Source organism: Diadema setosum, chromosome 10, assembly GCF_964275005.1.
Source record: "Diadema setosum chromosome 10, eeDiaSeto1, whole genome shotgun sequence".
Lineage (NCBI taxonomy): Eukaryota > Metazoa > Echinodermata > Echinoidea > Diadematoida > Diadematidae > Diadema > Diadema setosum.
The window spans coordinates 28,622,150-28,647,638 of record NC_092694.1 but is presented as its reverse complement, the minus strand read 5'-3'; the positions used below and the strand labels follow the sequence as shown (position 1 = coordinate 28,647,638).

The following is a 25,489-nucleotide window of genomic DNA, read 5'->3' as shown; positions in this document are numbered from 1 at the left end:
TTGTTGCTGTTGTTGTCGTAGTTTTGTCTCTTCATAAGTTCGCCTGAATTGAGCAGCTGTAGGCCTATAGATGAGAACCCGAACTTGATGAACATCATAGTGCTGCTAAGCTCCTGGCTCCCGGCTTTTGATTTCAAGGTGAAACAATGTCTGGTTTCCTTCATACCTCTCTCGTAATCTCTTAGCTGCAAAACATGGCCAGGGAAAGGGAAATGAATCCATTGCCATTAATCAAATCCTTTCTGTGTTAGTGAGTCAGATGTGCACAAAATCCGCACACATGCCTATGGACAGGAAATAATGTGGCATTAATTTGGGCATAATACATACTGGTAACATAAAGTGGGAAATGGCAACTGTTTGCAGCTCATTAAATGGGTACCGGTACTTACTAGGTGAATATTTGTCTGTGTGTAAAGAATGTTAGGGTACCGTACGTGTGTGTGTGTGTGGAGGGGGTGGGGGGGTGGGGGATGGGTGGGTATTCGTGTGAGTTTTCTGCATCTCCCCCCTTCTATTCAGTCTCATGTCGTGACAAGCTACATCGTACCACTATATTATGTATATATATATATATATATATATATATATATATATATATATATATATATATATATATATATATATATATATATATATATATATATATATATATATATATATATATATATATATATATATATATATATACATACATACATATATATATATATATTATTATATATATTATTATATATATATATGTGTATATATATATATTATATATATATATATATATTACTTTTTTAAATGTCAATGATAAAATAAAGCGCTGCTTTGATTAAAAAAAACAAACAGATAAAACCAGAAAAAAAAAAAAAAAAACTACCTTCTCGTACATGTTGTAAACTAAGACTGTTGAGGGCAGCATTACTTATAATTTATCAGAATTTAGAGAGAAAGGCGTTCCTGACATCTACTGTGAAAATGCCAGGTATTATTCGTTGTATTCTAGTTGATTTCTATTAATTAATGCCATACCACTCTAATTATGAGAGCTTTTCGTGTAACATCTATAGTCTTCTGTCCTATACGGAGGTTAAATTAGCGGAAAATGTGCACGACCCAGTTTATGCATATTCGCACGCAAGATATATTGCACAGTCCCACATGCTGTTATTGCTGTCGGTGTCAAATAATCTCTTGTAGTTAAGCTGGTGCTGCTGGATTGTGTGATGCCCTGCCCTGGCACCGATGTCCAACTTCTCATTTGATACTGTCCAATATGGCAACACCCCTATGCAGGGGCCAAGCGGACAGAGGACATCAACCTTTATGTATCATTGAATACTGATTTGACTGATTTACGGGCAAAATAAGAGGAGGAATGATTTAAATTTCAGGCAACCTCGGCAGCTCGGCCTCGGATTGGGTGACCATGAGCATGACTAACACGTTAAACTAGAATCTAGAACTGTGTTGTGTAATGTTAGGTTTTGTACAACATTTGTAGATCTAACAAGTTAGTAGGCCCTAGTTGTGTATAATGTCAGCCTTTTTTTTTTTTTTTTTTTGGGGGGGGGGGAGACACAGCTTGCCTCAAGAGTAGCCTGTGTATACACTAATACATATAGACTGTAGCACTGCGTAGTATGAAAACTTAATGGCCTCTTAGGCTCTGATTGAAAACAACAACAAAAACCCATGCTTATTTCATCAAATAGTAGTAGACAGCTCAACTCTGTAATTTTGCTGCTAAATCTGCCTTATTGAACAAAAATGCAGACTTTTTGCTACTGTGAATTTGTTAGCAGCCTTTTCTTTATTTTCTTCTTCTGTTTCTCTTTGTATACCTTGCTGCATGAATAATACCTTTCCCCATTCATCGTGATGTTTATATCTTTTGCTCTTGTCCTTTTCTTTCTTTATCTTTGTACGCTGAATGAAATGTTTCGTAAATTATACTGAATGTTGTTATGCATTATTGTGCCCTTGTACTATATAACAACCGTCATGTATTTGATTTACTTACCAATAAATGTATTTCCGTACTTCTGTTCTTAATGATTGTGTCTCGTGATTACATTTGATTTGCGCTTTGATTTGTAAATTCATCATTTATTTCTTTCCATTCTTCAAACTTGGTCACTCAAACCCATGCTTCCCATGTTGTGCTCGTACAAGTTTAGGCTTTACCACCATACCCCATAATATCTATACAGGTTGTTGTAACTGTTTTGCGGCATGCAAGCCTCGGTACAAAAGACTGGTGGACAACATCTATCCAGACACCCCTGAGGTATGGCTGATCACGTGTGTTTCCACTTTGTTTTTTTTTTTTTTTTTTTAAATTACATTTTGTATATTGGTCATTGTACAGATGCTTAGAACATACCCAGTACATACAATGAACAGTCTGATTCGCAGACGTAGTTTCATTAGCATTTGGGAGAGGGACTCTCCAGATTGAATGGGTTAAAATTATGATACATACACACAACTGATATGAAAACATTCTGAAACGTGTCAAACATAACCACAAAGTACTGTTGATATAAACATGCTAAATGTTGGATTCTTTTCATCTTCACATGTTCACCTATTGAAGACTTATATTGTATCCCAAGTATACTCTGGCAGGTGTCTATGGGAAATGCTTGTTATTTAACCACATCGGCTCATCCTTAACAGGTTGTAGACAAAAGCACCATGATACGTGTACATGTACATTATGTACATTTGTGTGCCTTGGAGGAACTGGGACAAATTGTGTTAGTTCTTATAATTGCTAATGCCATCAGAAGTTTGAACATGCAAATGAGACTTGCCTTTGATCTCAAACAAAATGCTTACATGAGAAAAAACATTTGGTGTATTGTATATGCAGAGGGCTTACAACCCCCAAATTACGATAGCCCAGTCTATGATAGGGCGCAGCATACATCGTACCTGCTAATGATTGCCGTTAGTTGAGAAAAATTATTGGTCTATTATTGTTGTAATTAATATACATATATATATATATATATATATATATATATATATATATATATATATATATATATGTTATCATTTATTTATTTATTTTTTTTTTTTAACTTGACCACAATACACTGGTGTATAATTTTTGCAGGTCGTTTTTCCTTTCAAGGTGTCTGTCAAAGAGGAGTATCACAGGCTCATGATACTGTGCCAAGGAATGCAATTATAATAATGGTGTAGAATCTAAATCTAGTGCCAGAGTTCTACATAGTGGTGATGCATTTTATATCTTGAGCAATTAGTTTCTGTCCAGTGCTAAGGTAAACTTTCCAATCATGATCAATGTCATATTGCTGTAATAGATCTTCTTTCCAATTATAATCAATGCCATATTGCTTTAAAACTACTAAGTTTCAAAATTACAGTGAAAGAAAGTCATATGAACCTGCCCAATGCTAAGGTAAACTTTCAAAAGCATGATCAATGTCATATTGCTTTAAAACTACATGTAGTAAGTTTGAAAATTATAGTGAAAGAAGGTCATATGTACCTAAATTCATGCAAATAGAAACAAACATACTTATGAGAAAAAAATAAACAGACAGGGAAAGTTTGAGTGACTGATACACCTGTATGCTTAATCCTGTTGCTCATTATCTGTCTGTGAATGTTTTATTTCACTTTTGAATAACTAGGAGGGTCTCGTTCGGAGCAACATGGAGAAGCTGACCTTCTACGCTGTGTCACACAATGAGAAGCTGGACCGGATTGGGAGCTACCTCGCCCAGCGGCTGGACAGGGATGTCTACAGACAGCGGATAGGGTGAGCTGAAACACTCCTACTAGATGAATGAGAAGGGCGTTAAGTTGCCTTGAACACTTTATAGGTTTAGTGGCAACTTATTGCCCTTCTCGTTCTCACCCGATGTAATGTTCAAAGGAATGTGAATTTTCAGACTGTGAGAGGTGTTTTTGTTATGCTATGATGTTATTCACTGCAATGTGTGGTGGGAAAAAATTACGCTGTATCTTCCTGAACATCTGATACAACTACATGTGCAAGTGGTTATGTATGAAAAAAAAAAGTATAGTACCAGTAGCCTCATACCCTAATGTGCTCTGTTTGCTGGCTGGCATGTGTAATGGCATGCTTTCTTCCCTGATTGCACAGAAAGCTTGAATCGAGGGTTTAATGTCATTAATAGAGATTACCTAATCCACTAATCCCTATCATGTCACTATGGCCTTCCTGTTGAACTGAGGCACATTGCTACACCTGACTGGGCTTGTTAAACTTTACAACCAGGTCAGGTTTGGATGAATAAATGAATACTGATGAAAAAGCTTTGCAAGTTAAGCAAGTGCCTGGGTACATACATTGTATACTCCATTTATGCACAAAGTTGGGCTCAGAAGTGCTCCTGAAGCGCTTTGACTTTTATACCCCTTTGCATCTATTCATAGAGAGAACCAGTGCTCGCCAAGACCACACCCGAAGTGGCTGAGAGGGGCGTATTAATGTCATGGTGACCTTCGATTGCACAGGACATACACACTGTATGCCCAGCGAGCACCACATACCACTTCCAGAGTGCTCCAGATGTTGGTGGCCATTACACAGTGTTAGAGCCCCCCTCCAGATATCGGCCGTCGACCGCGCGATCGCGACGAAAATTGGCACACACATTGCCTATGACGTAATCTAAAGTACCATGCAGTTAATTTTTCAAAAAAATTATCATTTATGCTAAATTATGTTAATTTATGCATAATAATGCATGAAATCAGACAATTTGGTATAAATCACTAAATAAGCCACAAAACAGGCACATTTTTTTGTGTAAATATTCCTTTTAGTGTCCTTAGCAAATGTAACGACAACAAAAAATTGTGCCATGGGAAAAAATTCATGAGTATTTTATTGTTTTTTGAATTTCTTATGTTTTTCCTTGTTTTTTCGACTTTATGCTTTTCATTGTTTTTTCGACGAAATTTGTCTGTGACATTGTTCCCAAAAGGAAAACATGTTATTAATTGATTTTAATCAATAAAACCCCAAAATAATCATGCTTTTATGAAATTTGATTGTAGTGCAAGCACAGTTTGCATTGGAATTGTACATGAATTCACGTTTTTGAGCAATTTTTGGTCTGACATGCATGCATGTACATATTTATGCGCAACTTCAGAACCGCACGCCCGGGCATCGCAAATTTGGTGTCAAAAGATGCTGGAGACTCGAAAGAAAAAAGTCATGAAACATCACGGCGATAGCTTTTTTCGCGATAGCGATACATCGCACGGAACGTCCCCCCTGCGATACATCGCACGGAAACCCCCCCGGCTTAGTTAGGGTTAATATCAATTCACATTTCTCTTTCTGTTGTTTGCATCTCTCATTTTCAACTGCAGGTATGTCCTGATCTCCATGCAAGCCTTGGACCAGCTACTCCTCGCTTGCCACGCCCAGAGTCTCAATCTCTTCGTGGAAAGCTTCTTGAAGATGGTACACAAGCTGCTGGAGTCGAACAACATTGAACTGCAAATCTATGGTACACAATCGGTAAGGAAACACAATCAAATGCTCTCTTGATAACATGATTCTTAGCTCACCTGAGCCAGAGGTGCAAGGCTAAAAATAAATTTGGCAAAATAGATACAAACAACATTTACATCATCTTGAACCCATGTGAGAGGTGGTTTCAAGGGTGCTAATATTTGGTATAGCCCTATCTGGTATTGCAACTGTAGAATCACGGTTTGACAAAACAAGAGTGCCAGGATGATTAAACTTTGTGCAATTTCTCCACATACAACTCGTACAGTTTGGTGTCCAAAATGAAAATGGGGTTTATGCTGTTTGTTAGTAGTGGAACCTTTCTCAAGAGTGGGTATCAGTTTAGATTAGAGCAGTCAGTTTGCTTGTTTACTCTCTTTGAGGTCAGTCCAGCTGTCATGATCACTGGGATCACTGTCTAGACAAGACAAAACAGCGCCCTCTGTCCAAACTCTGCCCATGTCGTAATGCAAGAACGTCTCTATGCTTTGACTCCATGCAGTTTGTGAAGTTTGCCAACATCGAGGAGGACACACCCTCTTACCACCGCCGCTACGACTTCTTCATCTCCAAATTCAGCTCCATGTGTCACAACAACTACGAGACTTTGGCAGTCAGGAGAAAGTGAGTTGCTCCACGCAAATGTGTTACTGTGCCACAGTGTTAGTGATGATGATGATGGTGATAACTATTATGGTCAGGTTTCTCGTGAATTTGTATGGTGCTAAAAATGACAGTGATGCGCATTATAGCACTTTTGTATTTTATTTTAAAAAATGATAAAGAAGAAGAAAAAGAAAAAAGTAAAAAAAAAGAGAGAAGAATCGAGGATGGGGCTGAGAGACCTGTAGCCCCCCCCCCCCCATGTAACCCTGTTGAGGACGGACTGATTATGCTACAAAATACATTTCCCATAGACACCTGCCCAAGTGTACTTCGGACTCGTCTTCAACGGGCTAAAACCTTGCCTGGCCCCTGATGTGTATTGGTCATGCATAGCTCTCAAGGTGTTTATGATTTTGGCCAGTGTGGTTGATAAATGCTATTGCAGAGAATTAAAGGGATGGTACAGTATTGGTGGAGATGAGAATTGGGCTTTTAACCCTTTGCGAGATACCAAGAAAACACTTATGAAATAGTACAGAGCATACCATTCTAAGAGGAATTCAAAGTTTATTTGAACATCATCATCATCTCGTGTCATCACACAACCATTTCCCAATGTCTAGCGCATGCAAGAGCCACGTCATTCGCCACTGCCAGGTCCCTCTCGGTGCAAGGTTGTAACATTGTATTGCAGCTCAGAAGATGAGGCATAGTCCGGCTGCCCTGCCCACACTCACATTCTGCAGAGCTATCAGTGTACCCCCACTTCAGCATGTTTGCCTTGCACTTCCCCATGCGCGATCTTTAAATTTGTTCAAACTACGCCAGGTGATCCATGGCTGTTTGGAACCTGCAGTGAGTGACTCAGTTGGATTGATTTGCATGTGATTGTCGTATCCGGATTCCCTCAATCTGTCATCCCACAGTTTCATACGTTCTGTTGATACGTTGCTTTCTAAGGGGGAGACAGTGGCCAGGAAGCTTCTGCGTGATTTCAGGCGTTGTGTACTTTATTTGATGAAAATCAGGTTTTGAATGATTGAAACATCCAAAAACAAAGTAAAACAAAGCGATTGTAATAAAAGGTGGGTCCCACACTTTATTAGAATTGCTCTGTTTTCGATATCTTAGCCATTTCAAAACCAATTTTCATCAAATAAACATTGAATTCCTCATGGAATGACATGCTCTTTCATATTTCAAGAGGTTTCTCATTATCTCACCAAAAAATGTTAGAAACCTGAAGTTATGTCCCAACCAAAACTGTACGATCCCATTAAAATCGAAGGTATATTATAAATTGCAATTCTCAGAGTACTCACCCATATGAATTTACAAAGTTTGACTTATTGTTGTTAGGGAATGTACGCAATGTTGTAATGCCCAGAGCACTAGAAGCTACACGTATATGTGGAGGTCATCTATCCCTTATGGCTTCCCTCAAGGGCATTTCAAACACTTGGCTCGTTTGTTATGTTCCCTCCGATGGCCATTATTTTTTATCTTCGCTCCCAATGCCAGTTATCTGTTGATACAAATATGGCCTTTTTAAAGGAGTTATATAACATGTGAAATCCCTATGGGAGTTATATTTCCCCAAAGAGAGCGGGGAAAATATTCCTTGAGGGGACAATGTACGTAACTTCCAAGGGACTGTCGAATGATGTATAACATTGATAGACTAGGCAATAATTATGTTATACTATAATGGTCTCAACATTTCATTCTAGCCTCACTGGCCGCCAGTCATATTCCTACATTACTGTACATATTACCTGATGTGATATTACTGCTCGTAACATTTGATCCTTACTGCATTACTGTAGGAGTGGATATTTTTGTGTGAGTAATTTTTCGGGCATGGCTGGGTAAGATGAATTTTACGTGCCCTTAATTCCGTGGATTCAGGACATTGAATTAAAACTAGCATGTATGGCATGCAAAAACATTTGCGTGCTTTAATTTTTGCGCTACCTTCTGGTTGCGCAAAATGTGCAAAAATTTCAACACTGCGAAAATTTCCACTTTCACTGTAGTCACATGATTGTGTTATGACCAATCACTGATCAGTACTCATGTAGACTGTTCAATATCAAATGATATTACATGGGCGGTTCTTTTACAGAATCCGCATCGCAGGCCTGAAAGGGATCCAGGGTGTGATCAGGAAGACGGTCAGCGATGAGCTCCAGGTCTCCAAGATTTGGGAGAAACAACACATGGAGAAGATCATCCCTTCCCTGCTCTTCAACATGCAGGAAGGCTTTGAGAAGTGAGTTCAGGATTATTTCTAATATGTTGGTTTGGGTGTGCATGTTTGTTTTCTGTCTGCATGTGTGTGCGCTTGCTTGTCCATTTGTGTGTCATTGGGTCTGTTTTTCTGTTTTGTTTCGTTTTTTCCCCTCCCACTGGGATGGCATTGTTCTATGTCATAGAATACAAAATGATACTCATCGAAACAAACACACATCGTAACATTTGTATCTAACAATGAGGTCTTGTTTTCTCAGTTTTTGTGTCTGTAGTCCTGTTTGCTTGTTTGCATTTGTGTCTGTGCGTTTTTTAAAGTGTGTATGTAGAACTGTCTGTGGACTGCTTTATTTGTATGGTGGCTTGTTTTTGTTTGTGTGTCTGTGTCTTTGTTTATCTATGTGCCTGTTTGTTTGTTTGTTTATTTGTGTAATGTGATAGACAAGCTCTGTGGCTATGCGGGCATGTATGCATACATCCATGGAGAAGATGCTTTAATATGAAAGATTTATATCTTGATATCAGAGTCTCATTATGATCCGAAGTGGAAAACTTGAAGTATGTTACTATCTTTGATTTCGCTTGACCAACTGTGTTCATGGCTGTACCTAATGATAGTTATTCGTGCTTGACAGCAGGTGATACAACGGATGAACTTCAGAGCGGACTTTCTACAAACTGTTTAATCCAACCACCAGCCTTGAGACTGTTTTGACGGTAGGATTTCTGGAATGCAGTGAGCCAAATTATATATCATTGGGAAGTTCAGCACATAAGGCCAAAAAAAAAAATTGTTGCATTGGCGTAACATGAGATTTTCAAATAGGGTCAGTCGGGCGGATTTTTTTTTTTTTTTTTTGCTACCTACATTTTACGTGTAAAACTCGTGCTCAGCTCGGTAAACAGTTACAACTGCTGCACCGAATGTGCTGTGTTCATCTATTCTACAAATCATTTGTGAGGCCGATATTACTGGAATTATACCCCTTCACAGAATTTAAAGATGTTGAAATCCCTATCCTGAATGTTTTCACTTCATATTTTACTATTTTGACTTAGATAAGATAGATGCAAATTGACCCATATGTACGATCTTTTCATCGCACACGGCGATCTCTATTACAGTCCCACATATACAGATTCGTGTAAGTTCTCCACACAAGAAACCTACGGCAAAACTGTGCACAATACATCGCAGTCTGAATGCTACGTATACACTGAATAAATCTTGTTAGAGTACGTGTCTGTGTTGGAAACAGATGACGTACTGATCAAGGAAGGCTTATGCGTGGCGCTAGATCTCTCCCTCGTACATCCGATATTCCCAGAGCCGTTTCCACTTTCGGGTTTGTGCGATCGCGATCGCAATCAACAAGATATTTGATATCGATAGCAAAAAAATAATAAAAAAACATGGGGTCGGCGGAATTTTTAGGGTCGGGCGGGTTACGCCAATGCAACAATTTTTTTTTTTTGGCCTAATGTAGAAGTTGTTACATGAGAACAAAAATTAAAAATGTTAAACCAAATCGCTGGCAAGAAGCAATCAAAAGCACCCACTCTCTGCCATGCTGACGTGCGATTGATTGATGATAATCTCTTCCCTTTTCCTCCAAAAGCAATCACGAATCTCCAGCGTCGGACAACGTGGAGGAGAATCCGGCCGCTCTGGCAGAGACGTGCCTTCGCAACGTCATGTGCAGCGCCGCCTACAACAACATCCACTCTGTACTCAAACCAGTCCTCAGGTGAGACATAGCCCTGGGTTGGACCAAAGAGATTTTTTCTCACTACCTATAGACCGATTCTGTGAGGCGATTTGTGTATTATCGGCATGGGCAGCGCCATTACTGCGGTGTCCCGTCGACCCCCCCCCCCCCCACTCCCCCACCCCCTCCCTACTTTAGCACGCGAATGGAATGAAAAACTGATGCATGGTTGTTTTAGCCAATAGGCGTCTCGTACTGAGTGCGCGAACGCTTGCTTAATGCGCGAACCTTGTTACAAGTGCGCATACTCCTGCTACAAGTGCGCGATAAACATGTTGCCGGGGGGTGGGGGAGGGGGGTAGGCTGGGACACCGCAGTTAGAGCTAATGGCTGCTGCCCTCAATGAACCTGAATCGGTCTATAGAGAACAAACTATACAATAATGTCTGTGATCAGAAGGAGCCACACATATGTTACCCACTTTAGCAGTGGCTAACTTTGCCCCGTGTGTGCTCTATGTACGCACTCGAGTAAACGTTTTTACAGGGCATACTACAAATGTAGAGCTTTTGAACTGTTATGCGAGTCTGAGCTCCTTGATTTGGCCGCTCCTTGATTGCTCATATGCATGAATGCTAGCACGAGGGGTAAGCCTAGTGCCTCATGTCTATCTGCGCAACCACAAAGAAATGATAAAGGGTGTATGGTGAGTAAGCACTCTAGGTTATAATGTTTCAAGTTTCAGTAATGTTTTATTTTCACGAAACAAAAAGTAAGATATGATAATACGTATACAATTGTCGAGTCATAAAATATTATACAAGATAAATGTACGGATGATTGTTTAAGGGAAGGTAATACGCACTTTGCTATGGAATAAATAGAGCGATGGAAGAGAGTGCCTACTGTACTCATATAATGTACAATGTAAGCTCTTTGGGTTAGAGGGGGGGGGGGTGGTCATTGTATGATTGACCCTTGCTGTACTTCCTATGCCCGTTGGCATACACACTACAATGCTTTGTTTGCCAATGGGCACATGTCTGGGAACTAATTATCCGTGAATAGAGATTACCTAACCCCCCTTATCCCTATTGTGTCATCATTGACTTCTTGTTGGACTTAAAGGAGAAGTCCACCTTCATGTACATAAAGATTGAGAGAATGCAGCAATATTAGTAGAACACATCAGTGAAAGCTTGAGGAAAATCGGACAATCCGTTCAAAATTTATGAATTTTTGAAGTATCTGCGCAGTCACTGCTTTATGAGCAGACTACTACAGTGCATGATGTCACCTGCGTACAATGATATAAGGAAAATAAAAAGAGAAGGTCACAAAACTTCACTTTTTCAATAAAGTGCACATTTCTTCGACTTGTCACTGACGTATATTAAGGGTAATAGTATTCCCCCTGCCTTCTGACAGAGAGAAGTTGAGTGTTCTTTCGTTATGCGAGAAAAATGGAAATATGTTGAATTTTCTTTATTCTTTCTTTATATCATTGTACTCATGTGACATCACAAGCCATAGTAGTCTTCACATCCAGTCGTGACTGAGCGGAAACTTCAAAAATTCATAACTTTTAAACGGATTGTCCGATTTTCCTCAAACTCTTGCTGATGTGTTCTATTAATATTGCTGCATTCACTAAACCCACATGTCTATGAAGGTGAACTTGTCCTTTAAGATCATTATTACACCTGGGTTTGCTTACTAATCTACACAAAGGTCATGTTGGATGTAAGTATACTGAATGCAGATGAAAGTGCTTCAATTTGGGAAGTTTATAAGCTACATGCCTCGCAACATAGAGGGTTAGATATTTGTGATTTGCACACAGAGCTATGCTTGAAGATGTGGGGCTGAAAATGTGCAAACAAATGTGAAAATATCTATATACACTGTAGAATGAGATTTCTCTTTGGATACAGTGTCCTCAATTCATATACAGAATACAAGACACTATGCCTGCCAGTTCTGGTCTCCATTACTGAGGAGGGAGACTAATGTGCATAAACTTGTGCATCATGATTGGTGGCTTTGAGAGCCTGATGGATCCCTTCTGTAAATGTGTGGTGATTTTAGAATCTCAAATTGAATAGGCAACCTCTCTTTACCCCTTGTTTCAAATTGTGATGTCAGAGAGATGAGGCAGGGGGTTGCCTCATTATGGAACCTTGGTATGAGTGAGTTTTTGTCTGATTCTGAAATAATGTGTCTGTTCAAAAAGGATTGGAACAAAAATGTACGATAGTAATTTTGTTCTAAAACGTGGTGCATGACTTGTGTGTGCTGTGACAGAGCAGTGTGCATTACTAATGGCAGTTGCTGATCAATGTTTAACAAAATCGGGTCAGACGTCAAGTTAGCCATGTCCGTGGGATAACAGAGGCATAAAACCAAGTCCCCCGTGATTCCTAGATATCTTTTCATGTCCTTAAAAGAGAATATAAATATCTCCCTGATTTGGAAATGATTTTTGCCCACCGAGCTGTTTGTGAATAATCAAAACAGGTACAGCGTATCTCCCTGAATGCCCTTTGGAAACCACCCTGATTTCGATGCGCAAATAACGGCAGCCCTGCATGGCGAGCAGTCGGAGAAAGTTGGATCAGACTTCAAGTGATGAGAAGGAGAGTGTGTAAAAGGTTGACTTCGATGTTTTTTTGTTTTCTCCTGCAGACATCTGGATCTCCATGAGATATGGCTTCCAACTAACTTTGCCGTCAAGGTCTTCAAAGTCATTATGTACTCTATGCAGGTATCTATACAGAGGTCTCCACCAATCTCGGTATTAAGTCTTCCCCCTCAAAAAAATGCAGATGCCGGAACAAACTGAAACACAAATAGGGTGCCAGTAAGCTAATTAGTTTATGATGCCACAGTCGTGGAAGACAACAAAAAACTGACAACACCAACAAAAATAAGCTGGTATTTCCCCTCTTTTTCTTTTTTTTTTTTCTCTTTTAATTTTGAAGCCATACAGGAAAAAATAATAAGGCACCAGACTATCTTTAACCTTGCAGCAATCTTGAGAGCATGGTTATGTTATCATCACAACCCTTGTGGGTTCTTAAAAATAAGCTGTTTGATACTGGTTTGTTAGCCTATGCCCTTCCCATACTGACCTTTGTTCACGAGTCCTCGATTCATTCTTTCTTTTTTAAAAAGTCATTTTTTGAATTGAATGAATAAAGAGGATGTGCTTATTTGTACATCACAATACCCCCCCCTTCCAATATGTGTTACTTCCAAGAGATCATCATCATTTTTTTGTGTGTGTTTTTGTTTCCTTGTTCAAGTCTTGAAAGTGGCTGCCATGGGACGTTGCAATCTGACATCCAATCTTATGATATCCTCTCAAGACCTAACCAGTTGTGCTCATATTTTTCAAATGTGCATGTGTGGCTCGTTATTTCAAATATGTTGTCTTCACTTTGAAGGTATTGTTTACCGTTGGGAGCAGTGATAAAAAAAAAAAAAAGTTTGAGTTATCACATTGTATGCATACATGTATGTGTAGGTCAGTTGTATCACAAAACATCCTACCATATAAAAAATTTGCAGTAAAGCCTAAAGTGTAAGATGTCACTATTATTCTTCTCAATAAAACATAACTGTAGATTGTTTATTCTATTATAACTATTCACATTTTGTTTGTTTAGCATTGCTTAACACTGATTACAATTTGTATACCGATTAACATTTCTACATTGGTTATTTCTATCCTGATTTGACATTTTAGAACTATTTTGAAGCACTTAAGCTGTGCTATTAATTCATCTGCAAATTGTAAATAATGGCTTAAAAAAAGAGAAATATATAATATCCTGGTATAAGATGAACCCCACATCCCACATAGTGGATACAGGGGCGGATCCAGGAATTCCGTAAAGAGGGAGCGTGTTTACAAATTTAAAGGGATGGGGGCGCACGCATCCCTCCCCCATTTTTCTTTTTATTTCTTTTGTTTCAACAAAAAATAAAGGGGGGCGTGCGCCCGGTGCGGTCCTCCCTGGATCCGCCACTGTGGATATCTTGTATTTAGCTACACGTAGCTTTATCTTTATGATTGCTTGAGTTTGTCATGTGCCCCTTGTGTTTGTACAGTCGCAATATCTGAATGTGGCACCCCACTATCTGCTCCTTCACCTGGACGACAACATGAACAGCGCCCCTCGCATCAAGCGCAGCATCGTGGAGGTGCTCAAGGAGACGGTTGCCATAGCAGCAGACGGGGCCGTTGGTGAGTGATGCAGAATCTCATTGCAACCCTCAGTATGGATTCTCCAGTGCCGTTGGTTGGCATTGTGTTATGAATAGATACCTGGATGAGAATTGGTGAGATTCGTCAGTACTGTGTGTTGTTTAGATAGTTTAGTAACATGTTCTAGAGTCGACGATCAAAACATATTAGTTATGGAAGTTGAATGTTGAATGTGGAGGACAGAAGAATGAAGAGTGTATAAAGAAACTCAAATCAGTTGAAACCAATTTGTGACACTGAGCAAATTTAGAGATTGCGACTGATTGACGAATTTGCCCTTGCAATGAAAATAGCTTGACTCAAGAATCATTAATTTGAATATATGCTATACCTTCTGCTACCAGGGATCAGAACCATCAATGTCTATGAGGCAGAATCTCGGTAGTCTAGTGGATATCGACGCTTGTCTAGCAATCAGGAGGTCGTGTGTTTAAATCCTAGTTTAAATCCTAGTACTCTATATGATAGTGTATATCTGCCCATAATTTCTTTATCATGGCAACTACTACAACATTGGATAACCAAACATTGATGAAGGGCATTTTGTCAATCAACTGCAATTGCAATAGCAACGCTGCACACTGGCACTGGTCTTATGGTCCAGGGCCAGTAAAATTCACTGTGGGACCATAACTTTTTCAGGAATAAACCAGTAAAAGATGGAAAAAAAAAAACTGGGTACCTACTAGTCAGACAGACAGGTTGAACCAGTAGAAAAAATGGGTTGGAGTGCATCCCTGGCAGTAGAAATGATGTAATGCAAGAAACATTACCAGTAATTTGAATAAGTTTAGAGGTGTATTTTAGCAACATTGTTACAAGTTCAGTCAGAAATGTGAAATCTCCTCTCCATACCCATTGATGAATCATGCTCTTATGCTTCTCAGGAACTTCTGTCCTTGAGGTCTTCAACACACTGCTGCGTCACCTCAGGGCGTCAGTGGAGCAGAGGCTCTCAGGTGGCCAAAGGACACCGTCCCCCAAGCCCACCCGGCAGGTGCCGAACTTTGACGAGCGCGAGGAGGCGCTGTTCGAAGAGGCCATCATCGACACGATGGGTGAGTGTGGAGTCAGCTTTCTTGCAAACAGGAATCAATGGACCATGATTGTGTGATCAACAAACTTCGTAGGTGGCTCAACTATCATTCAGGATTTGGGGTTCCAAAATTCAAGAATAGCAGCAGTATTCAGAATATTGAAGGACCAAAATTTACCAGGTAGGATGCTAACAGTACAGTCAGAAATCATAGCCACATAATCAGTATAGCTCACTCCCGCTCAAAAAAAGAAAAAGAAAAAAAAAGATTGAAAGAAATAGTCAGTCAGAGAGTGTGCCTTAATGCAAGAGCAAGATAGAATGTGTACGCTTTTAAAAGGCAATTTGAGAAATTCAACAGATTGTAATATTGCACATTCGTCATGGAAGTTCATTCCAGAGCAGTGGTTCTGCGTGTGCTTTGGCCGTGTCACTAATTCAGGTCTTGGTGCTCTTTGGTGCTTCAACCAAACCAATGTTTGATGTGGTCGCACTCTCAAGAACTCATAACAGACAAAATCAAAATTGTTGTGAATGACACACCGATTTCATTGGTTCCTTTGCATGTCTGTCTTTCCTGAAAAAAATGACAGGTGCATTTGCCCGGATCCTACCGGACTACCAGAAGATTGAGATCATGATGTTCATCATGGGTAAGATTCCGCTGCCCCGTCCCAGCGGAAGTCAGGAGCATTTAGGGAGAGATTCAGCCATCTACTCCAAGGGGTGAGTGTTGCGCCTTATATTTCCACCCCGTCTTCCTTGCTTTAACAAAGCAATACATTGGGAAACCAGCTTTTAAACCATGATCGTGCAAAATCTACAATATACGCCAAATATTTTGTGAGGTTTTAATTTTTGCAAATTTCACAAGTCAGGTGCTGTTCGCTGTTAAATTTAAAGACATGCAAAATATCGACTCTGATCCCAACTCATTTCTGCACTCAGTACTGTACTCCACAATTGCGAATTTAACCACTTGCGAAATCATTGACAAGTCCCGCTTCGCGATTTGCAGTGAGTCCTGACTCACTAAATGTGTGGCATGGTATGCATACTCTTCTACCAAATGGTGTTCTTTACAGCTCAGACGCTTCCCCTGATATAGCAACAACTGTTGTGTGGGAATTTGATTTCAAGTACGAAAATGTCTTTACACGTAATAGGAGCGAGTGAGATGCATTGCATGTTACCAAGCCCTCAGGGGAATACATGCATATCAAACTGTTTGACCTTTCTATCTGTAATAGCTTTTTGATAAGCACATACTCCTAATGTATTGATAGAGATAATTTCTGGTATTGGCTCATGTGATGTTCAGTTTTTGTAGGTATCTCCACTTTTTGATTATTCTCTATTCTAAGAGAGTTGGAATATTTATTGTAATCACGATATTGGCAGTAAATTAAGATTAGTCATTCTTCTTGACATAAGTAGGTTGTGTAGTAAATTGTTACCTTGTTTGGAGGTGTCTCTGAATTCGCCCTGGAGTCACCTTTTAGGGTGACAGTGCAAGCCTTTTCTGGTCTAAGGAGTTGCATGAGTTGCAGCAACTGATCAGGAGTAGCAGTGACATCAATGGCTCCTCCAGTGAGATAGGCCCCGCATGGTGCCCAAATGTGTACATGTTGTAATTTATGGAGAATGGTGTTTTGGCTGGAGTTATCTCTCAATCACTTTCTTTTTCAGAGAGGGCGACATTCTGATGCAGAACATCCTTCTCAAAAGTTTGTTGGAGGTAAGTTTGCACGTTGCACAGAGACATTGCACGTGTACTTTTCCTGGCATTTGTTGAAGCTAGGAATGATACCTTTCTGATCACATGATAATGACAATTACATGTCTCACAATGATCGTAACAGTGATGCAAATTTGCAGTAACCCAGTCTAGACATCTTTTGTGTTCCTGCAAGCAAAAGTTGGCCCAAACAAGATTTTAGCTCAATGCTCTACTGAGCTGATGCAACAATAGAAAACCATGAAAAGTAACCACGCAGTGTGTACGAAGAGGAAATAAAATCATTGCTTTGAAATCACTGCAGGCATATGTTTGAAGTACACGTTCAAGTTAACTTGAACTGCTTCCAATCATTGCTTCTTTTTTTAATGCCTCTGCTTTGTTTTTTCCCCCGTCATGATAGGTTGGCACAAAATACGTCACTGTTTCCATGGCATCCACATTCCCAGCATCCTTCCTGCAGCCGCTGCTCAACATGTCCGTTGTGCCCGACCCTGGTGAGCTTCCGTCAGCTTGAATTTTCATTTTCTCACAGATTTCTTTGAGCGCAAGAAACCAAAGTTGTGATACTTTGCACTTCTGAGAATAATACCCATCATGCAATATCTCTAAATGTGATGTATTACATAATCATGACTCTGACTCAAGGTTGTGTGCAGGTAGTCACTTGTAAAGAAAATGCTGTACATGCATCACTTTGTTGTCATGGTTTCAATCTGGACTACCAGCCTGCCTTTCCACTTTCATAAATGTTTACTTTGGACTCCTGCACATAAGGAAACTTGTATGACTAGTGTCATAGTGACTGCCTATCAGGGAACTGTTCTCATATGAGCTTCAGGCCCTGTTTAAACACGGGCCAGCCTTATGTTGCCTTTCTGGAACTTGCCAGTAGAGGGCCCTTTGTAAAATGGCTTGACACGTAACTGGTCAATTGCAAAGCAGAGTTAAACAAGTTGACCTTCCCTTCTAGTGCATGACAAAATTATGTCATAATATTCGTAGCTTCAGTGTCACTTGCTTCCAATAGTTTCCATTCTAAATTCTCCATGAAATGCGGGAGTGTGGTTTTATGATTCAATGATGCAAATGTTTGTTGCTGCTTCTTTTTTCTTCTTCTTCTTCTTCTTCTTCTCCTCCTCCTCTTCTCCTTCTCCTTCTTATGGAGGTGGCTCTTTAGTTATATGTGACCCGCTGCAACAAAAGGATCCGAAAGTCGGGAGAGGACAATTTTCTGAAATTGCATTACATTATAATAATAATAATGATACAGGGTACTTATAATGCGCCAGTTCCACATAGTCAACGTGCTCATATACTTTAATGTCATATGTAACATGACTCATAAAAGAACTCAGTTGCGGATGCGGTTGCTATTAGCGCATGTAGAGTCGTTTAGGAAATCAGCGTTTTGAGTAAACTGCCTTCAAAGTTTTCCTTCCGACGCTATCATGATCAAGGGGAGGCAAGACAGTTTTCACCGCTTGACAATGGAAGGTATGCTCCTAGCAACCTCCGCGATATTCATTCAAGCTTAGTGCCAGCGGTCTACGCATGACCAATCAGTAACCAGGATGCCACGCACTGACTAATGAGATCACGATCCCTTGTTGCTAGGGGCGGAGTCTAGCTGTGGCGCTAAATCCAAATCTTCGGACACGTATCTGTTCCGTTGAAGGTCGGAAAATCATGGCCCAGAAAATTGCTATTTTCTTGCCTTTCCTTTGATCATTTAGCTTCGAAATTTTGGCAGATTATAGAAGATATATTAGACTACAAAATTATGTCAAAAACAGAAATTGGAACGTTTTGACGGATTGTGATGATCTGAGTTCAAACTTGATTTTCTCTGCTCGCCTGTCAGCGACTTTAGGATCTTTTTGTTGTAGCGGGTCACATACATGTATGAACTTAAACACTCCATCGTGTGAGGTGCACAATGTTTGCAGCCATTTCATCCTGGAGAGCTGTACATATTACACACATGGTATTGTGTAATTTATATTCCCCATTAAAAAAAAAAAATGAATTGTAGCATCTTTATGTCGCTTCATTTTCTAACAGACATCAGATACATCGTCCAGGAGATCCTGCACACACTCATCGATCGCCATGACAACACGGACAAGCTGCGGAGGAACATCAGCATACCGAGGAACATCTCGGAGCTGAACCTGAGAGTAGAGAAACCATCTCGGCAAGACGTCTCCTTCTTGAGAAAGGTAGATTTCTTTTAACTCTTCGTCTGCCAGGGACTTTGGCTGGTGTACATACAAGGCTATGGGATTTTCTGTGCCAATCAGCCCTCAAAGCAGGCAAAGGGTGAAACACTGAAATTCAATTTAAAAAAAAATGAATCCCTTTCAGATTATCTATTTGAGCACTGAGCAGGGCAAATCAAATGAGACATTTTCAGCTTTTGAACAATTGTTAATGTGCTTTTTCAATATTCGTATCGTGAGATTTAAAAGATTGTTTATGACTTTTACTTCAATTTCATTTTAGTTTCAGTATGTGAAGAGAAGAATGTCCCATACATGTTGTTTCTTTTTTATTTTTCAAGTCTATGTGGAGTAGTTAATTTGTGAGTAGCTTTGATTCAGAAATGGTGAACATTTGCAGGGAGAGTTGTTTAGGTTGCTTAATTTCTGACCAAAATGAAGAGGATTTTCAGATACTTTTCATGTAATCGCAAAATTTGAAAGTGGTATGAGGATGATATTGTAACACTTATCTCATTTGCACACTGTACTGCCGTTTGTTTGTTTGTTCGTCCGTGGCTGTGTAAACTCCATCGAACCTGTTTTATTAGTCACTAGATAGAGGGCATCGAGTATTTAACCTAATTTCATTTCTATTTCATCTCATTGATTTTAGCATAAGAACAAATTGAGATCCATCAATTTAAGGAAACCTTTTTTTTTTTTTTTTTTTTTTTTACTGAGAGAACTGTTGTGGTGGAGCCTATAGGAGGCACTGCCCCCCCCCCCCCCACGGAAGAAAGCAGTAACTGCATAGCTGCTGAGCTGAGATAAATGCGATTTTGTGTTTTTTGCAGATTCTTTAAAAACACAGAAACATTCAAAAATAATTTTGTGGTATGATTATGCACCAAACCTAGTTGTCTAACAATACCTAGGAAAAAATTATGTTTCCGTTATTTTTTAAATGTTATTTAGGAAAATGTAGTTACTGCGGTGACTCACCCTTGATTCTGGGTAGTTTCCCCACGGAAAAAAGCAGTAACTGCAGACGGCCAGGAGTAACTGGACATGTCACATGACCATAGGAAGAGAATTGTTACCACCACCAGCTTATAAAGTTCTTCTACTTTCTGGTTAGTCTAGATCTATAAGATCTAGGACCTAACGCTAGACCTAGACTAGGTCTCGTCGATTGAATGGCATTCTGTGTAACAATAAGGTACCCTAATTGAACTTTGAAGTGCCCGGCCTGGCCCCTGACACATCACCGTGGACTACACAATAAAGTATCAAGTCTCTTCGTCTTAGATCCTAGTCGAACTCTGACGTTACACTTAAGCTAGACTACAGATCTATGCCCAATGTTAGTGCTAGACCTAGATCTATTACGTTAGATTAGGCCTACTGACATTTTGTCTAACACTAAACAGTTAACAATTGATCTACTCTGTAACGTAATAGATCTGGTACGCGGTAGACCTAACTTCAAGGCCTAATATGTTACATCTAACGTTAGACTAACGTTAGTGTATTAATACTAGTGCTCATCTCCCTTCAATATATTTTCAGCTCACCTAGATTTTCTGGTTCTGGCCAAAGCCATGGCTACCATGACTTTTCCTCTGCAATTCATGCCTGGACCGCAGAAACTGTGTGACAGCATGGTTAGCACTGGCATGATCACTCAGACTGTACCAGACCTGCAATACTGTGCAAGTGATGACTGTGATGTGATGCAGTGTTTAGCTAACTAGTTACTGTATGCTGCAGAATTTATGCGCATGCAGCTAGCTGCACGCGTATTCTGCACTCTGAGCGCGCTGAGTCTGCCAGGTTTGCTAGTCTCCAGAAAGAAGCTTTTTCTACAACTTGTCGTATGATTCCCTGCGGGCAGAGTCAAGTTACTGGTGAAACAATCTTTTTATATCTACTCCCCTAAATTATGGAAGAAACTGCTGTTTATATTGTTTAAAGAATAATTAGTAGAAAAAAATAAATGGCATTAGGGAAAAAATATACAGGAAGGACTATACAGAGTCTGAATGATTAGACTAAATTGTTAGTTACTGCTTTCTTCCGTGGGCTTTGTTAGTTACTGCTTTCTTCCGTGGGGAAACTTGCAAAGTTGAATCAACTGGATGCAGTTACTGCTTTCTGCAAAAGTGAAAAATTGCATTTTTGGTCACTTTCATTTTTTGTGTGTGCAAAACTGACCTATTAACATTGGAGAGCATTGGGTAAACTATTCATTTTTGCAAAAAAGTAAACATTAATAAAAATGTCAGTTACTGCTTTTTTCCGTGGGGGGGGGGGGGGGGCAGTACTGTTGCTTACGGAGCAAGGCCCCATTCATGTCAAGTATCAACTAATATTATAGTACAGAATGTTCCAAAAGTATACAATGGACAAAGAGGATGTGTGTCTATGTGCAAGTGAATTCTATGGATAGAACAACTTATGTGTATTGGGGAATTGTATGGTAGGATAGAGTAGAAAGGAAATTGGATATTGACATAGATGTGAATGCGTGCCGTAGTGATCTTTTCTGAAAATATAAGTTGAAAGTTGATTCTGTCAACAGTGTCTTGTGATTTTTTTTTTTGTGTGGAATGGAAATGTAATCATGAAGCAGTCGTACGAATGATTATTGATAGAAGGCAACTTCCTCCCTTCCCCGTCCCGTTAGAATGGGGCCGACATCCAGTGGCACATCTACGAGAACCTGCGCTGCAGCGAGAACAAGACGGAGAACTACGTGGCGGTCTTCACCACCCTGGCGCTGCTCTGCGTCGAGTTCGGCACGGACGACATCCTGGTCGACCTCGTCAAGGTCTCGCTCGCCCTGCAGGTAATGGGGAGGTCACTCTTTGTCATAGCTTTTCTGAATTAAATGAATTTTTACTGTATTATGCAGTGTCATGCGTATGAATTCCCGCTCCATTATTTGATGGCATGCATCAATTTTGATTTGTAAGAACTCCTAGCTGTGTATGATTTATACAAATTAAGTGCATGAATTCGTCTGTAGGCATGATCACTCAGTGTAAATAATGTTCAGCTCTTTGTAATCTCTGATGTGAAAACTAATATATGTAATGTTACAATGTATTACAACTTTAGCCCTATTCTAACCGGGGGGGGGGGGGGGGGTCAAATTGACCCCCCCCCTCGATGTTTTGCGCCACGATTTCACAACGCGCAAAGCTTTTGCCGCGTCGTTTCACTACTTTTTTCATTGAAGTCTCCCGCATATTATGAGACCAAATTTGCGACGTCCGGGTACACCGTTTTGAAGTTACGTAATGTTTTGCATATGCATGTCAACCAAAAAAACAGCTCAAATTCATGATATCGTGTGCAAATCCAATGCAAATTGTTTTTTTGGTTAAATTGATATAAATTAGATTATTTCAACTTTTAACCATTGAAAGTAATCAATTCTAGTGTAGATAAGCCTGAAAAAGTGCCTGCAACAAGTTTTGGCAAAAAAACAATAGAAAACAAAAGGTTGAAAAAACAGTAAAATACATAAGAAATTAACAAAACAATAAAAAACAAAATAAATTAATTTCAATTGAGCTATTTTTTTACACAAAAATTGTTTGATGTGTCTTGAGGAATTCTGACACAAAAATTTAGCAATCCTCCAGTCTTTTTAATGGAGTTATAGGTGAAAATATGATTTCATGCACAAATTTGCATAATTAATTCATTAAAAACAGAAAGGCAATATTTTTTATGCCTCCGCCACGAAGTGGTGCCGGAGGCATTATGTTTTCGGGTTGTCTGTCCGTCCGCTTTCGTTTACGCGATAACTTGAGTAATATTTACTGGAATTTTACCAAACTTGGTCCAAGTATGAAGTATGATGGGGCAACGATTTGATTTTGGGTGAAATCGGCTAAAGGTCAAAGGTCAAAGGTCAAGGTCAAATCATGAAATTGTATCCGTTTACGCGATAACTCAAGACTGTATGGAGCAAATTTCACCAAACTTTGTTGGAGGATGATGTATGATGGGACAATTACTTGATTAGTTTTTCAGTGAAATCGGACAGAGGTCAAAGGTCAAAGATCAAGGTCAAATCCTAAAATTTATCTGTTTATGTGATAACTCAAAACTGGATGAAGCAGCTTTCACCAAACTTGGTCCAAGGATGATGTATGATGGGACAATTAGTTGAGTAGATTCTAGTGACATTGACAAGAGGTCAAAGGTCAAAAGGTCAAGGTCAAATGCTAAAAATGTTGCTATTTCCCCCATATCTATGCAATGCCCGCAGTTATTTTCTTGAAACTTAGTGTAGACATGTACTACTGCGTAAGAATTCTCCAGAGAGAGTTTCATGTCATAAGGTCAAAGGTCAAAAGGTCAAAGGTTAGGTGAAAATGTTTCAATATCACTTTTCTCGCAAATGGTTCAATGTATCTTCATGGAACATGGTACATATGCATGTACTGACTGGCAGGGATTATCTAGGGAATTTAGGGGTCATGGGTCAATAGTCAGGGGTTCAAAAGTCAAGGTCAACTCCTCAAAATGTTACTGCTGTATTTCCTCATACAGGTATACTAGTATATGCAATGATTGTATTATTAGTTTTAAAAGTGTTTAATGTACATGTATTACTTGATGGAGATTCTCTTGGAAATTTCCAGCCAGAAGGTCAAAGGTCAAAGGTTAAGGGTCAAAGGTCAGGTTTAAATGAAGAAAATATTTTGTACTGTAATTACACTCTTTCTTCATACCTTGAAAATTATACTCAATGCATAAACTTATAATAAGGTCGGTCAGAAGTCAAGTAAAAATTTTCAATTCCCCAAATATGTGTACCGGCACTCTTTAATAGACAATTATAGCAAACCCAGTTCGTGGAAAGTGAACATTCAAGATATTTCTGACAAACCTGTTATTTCGATATTTTGCCAGTAATGTGAAACTGTCATCACACATTGTCAAGACATTGTACTATACACATTATGCATTATGGCGGAGGCATCAGTCGCCGTAGCGACATTTCTAGTCTATTGTATGACGATGTAATCTTGTAGTTGACATCCAGCTCTACCTTCAGGCAAAATTTCGCGGCGATCGTGTGATCGGCGGCCGAGATCTGAAGGGGGGGGGGGGGGGTCAAATTGACCCCCTGTCAGTAAAAACTTGGTCTCAAATAGCCCAGTTAGAATAGGGTTAAAAGACCGACATGTTTTGTGTAAAATACTATTTTTTGGCTCAACTGACAACAGAGAAGGTGTAAAATGTGAATTTTCACCGGGCTGCAATGTTCGACAACTTCTTGGCCAATGAGGAAACTCAGTACAGGCGAATGTGTTTCAGTGAAATGACCTTTCTGTTGACTGAGAGACACATTGCTAAACCTCAGTGGGCTTGCTTTGTAGGTCAAGTCTGAATGGATATCTCAGGTGGGGCCGTGGAACCAGGGGGGGGGGGGGGGTAACCATTGACCTTGACATCCTCATCCATGCAGCCTCCCACCCTGGAAAAACGTTCCAGCTCCTGCAAACTAAATGCAGTGAAAATGTGTGACAAATTAAGCTATTTAAAGTGTTATACAGCACATAAAGGGTTAGGCAAAAGCACCACCTCCCCTCTCTCCACCAGTAAGACCTCTTCAGTGTGTGGTCTGCGAGTGTGAGTGTACCACATGAGGAGACCACTTTTCTTGATTCACTTTAAAGCTCCTCCCATCCATCCGGTTTGGAACCGTGTGCGAGCATGGTTACATGTACAGCGTAGCGACAATACACAACTAGTGTTCACAGATATTAGGGCCAGATGAGATTGTTCACATCCAGTTTCCATGACGAAGATTAGCTGTGATATCACACATGTTTGCGCATGCAGGACATGGTGTGTGACCCAGACTGCCGACTGGAGCCTGCCCACCGCTGCATGGTCCATGCCCTGGTAGCCCGGTACCTCAACCTCATCAGCCAGCTCACAGCCATTCCTGCCCTGGGACAACACGTGTGGTCGGTAAGTGCAGTTACAACCCACTGCTTGTTTGCAGTGGTATCCTAGCTAAAGGTGGAAACTGGCGCACAGATCCAATCAGCAGTCTTTCAAAATGCTCTTGTCTTATTTGTGATGCACACCCCTGTTAAGTTTTTATGCAATGAACTTAGTAACTAAAAGTG

General features: G+C 39.8%; 1 protein-coding gene across 1 annotated transcript in view; it reads left to right on the top strand.

Moving 5' to 3' along the window:
- Positions 1 to 962: 962 nt before the first annotated feature.
- The window catches only part of LOC140234169 (protein EFR3 homolog B-like), a 34,927-nt gene continuing 10,400 nt past the window's right edge, over positions 963 to 25,489 (top strand). Inside the window, exons 1-16 of the mRNA XM_072314241.1 lie at positions 963 to 973; positions 2,202 to 2,278; positions 3,657 to 3,784; positions 5,374 to 5,524; positions 6,021 to 6,142; positions 8,250 to 8,396; positions 9,994 to 10,122; positions 12,769 to 12,847; positions 14,197 to 14,332; positions 15,241 to 15,411; positions 15,983 to 16,115; positions 17,079 to 17,127; positions 17,531 to 17,624; positions 19,192 to 19,349; positions 22,018 to 22,179; positions 25,197 to 25,328. Coding sequence (XP_072170342.1) covers positions 967 to 973; positions 2,202 to 2,278; positions 3,657 to 3,784; positions 5,374 to 5,524; positions 6,021 to 6,142; positions 8,250 to 8,396; positions 9,994 to 10,122; positions 12,769 to 12,847; positions 14,197 to 14,332; positions 15,241 to 15,411; positions 15,983 to 16,115; positions 17,079 to 17,127; positions 17,531 to 17,624; positions 19,192 to 19,349; positions 22,018 to 22,179; positions 25,197 to 25,328 — 1,875 coding nt within the window. The 5' untranslated portion in view covers positions 963 to 966. The remainder of the gene's footprint in view (positions 974 to 2,201; positions 2,279 to 3,656; positions 3,785 to 5,373; positions 5,525 to 6,020; positions 6,143 to 8,249; positions 8,397 to 9,993; positions 10,123 to 12,768; positions 12,848 to 14,196; positions 14,333 to 15,240; positions 15,412 to 15,982; positions 16,116 to 17,078; positions 17,128 to 17,530; positions 17,625 to 19,191; positions 19,350 to 22,017; positions 22,180 to 25,196; positions 25,329 to 25,489) is intronic.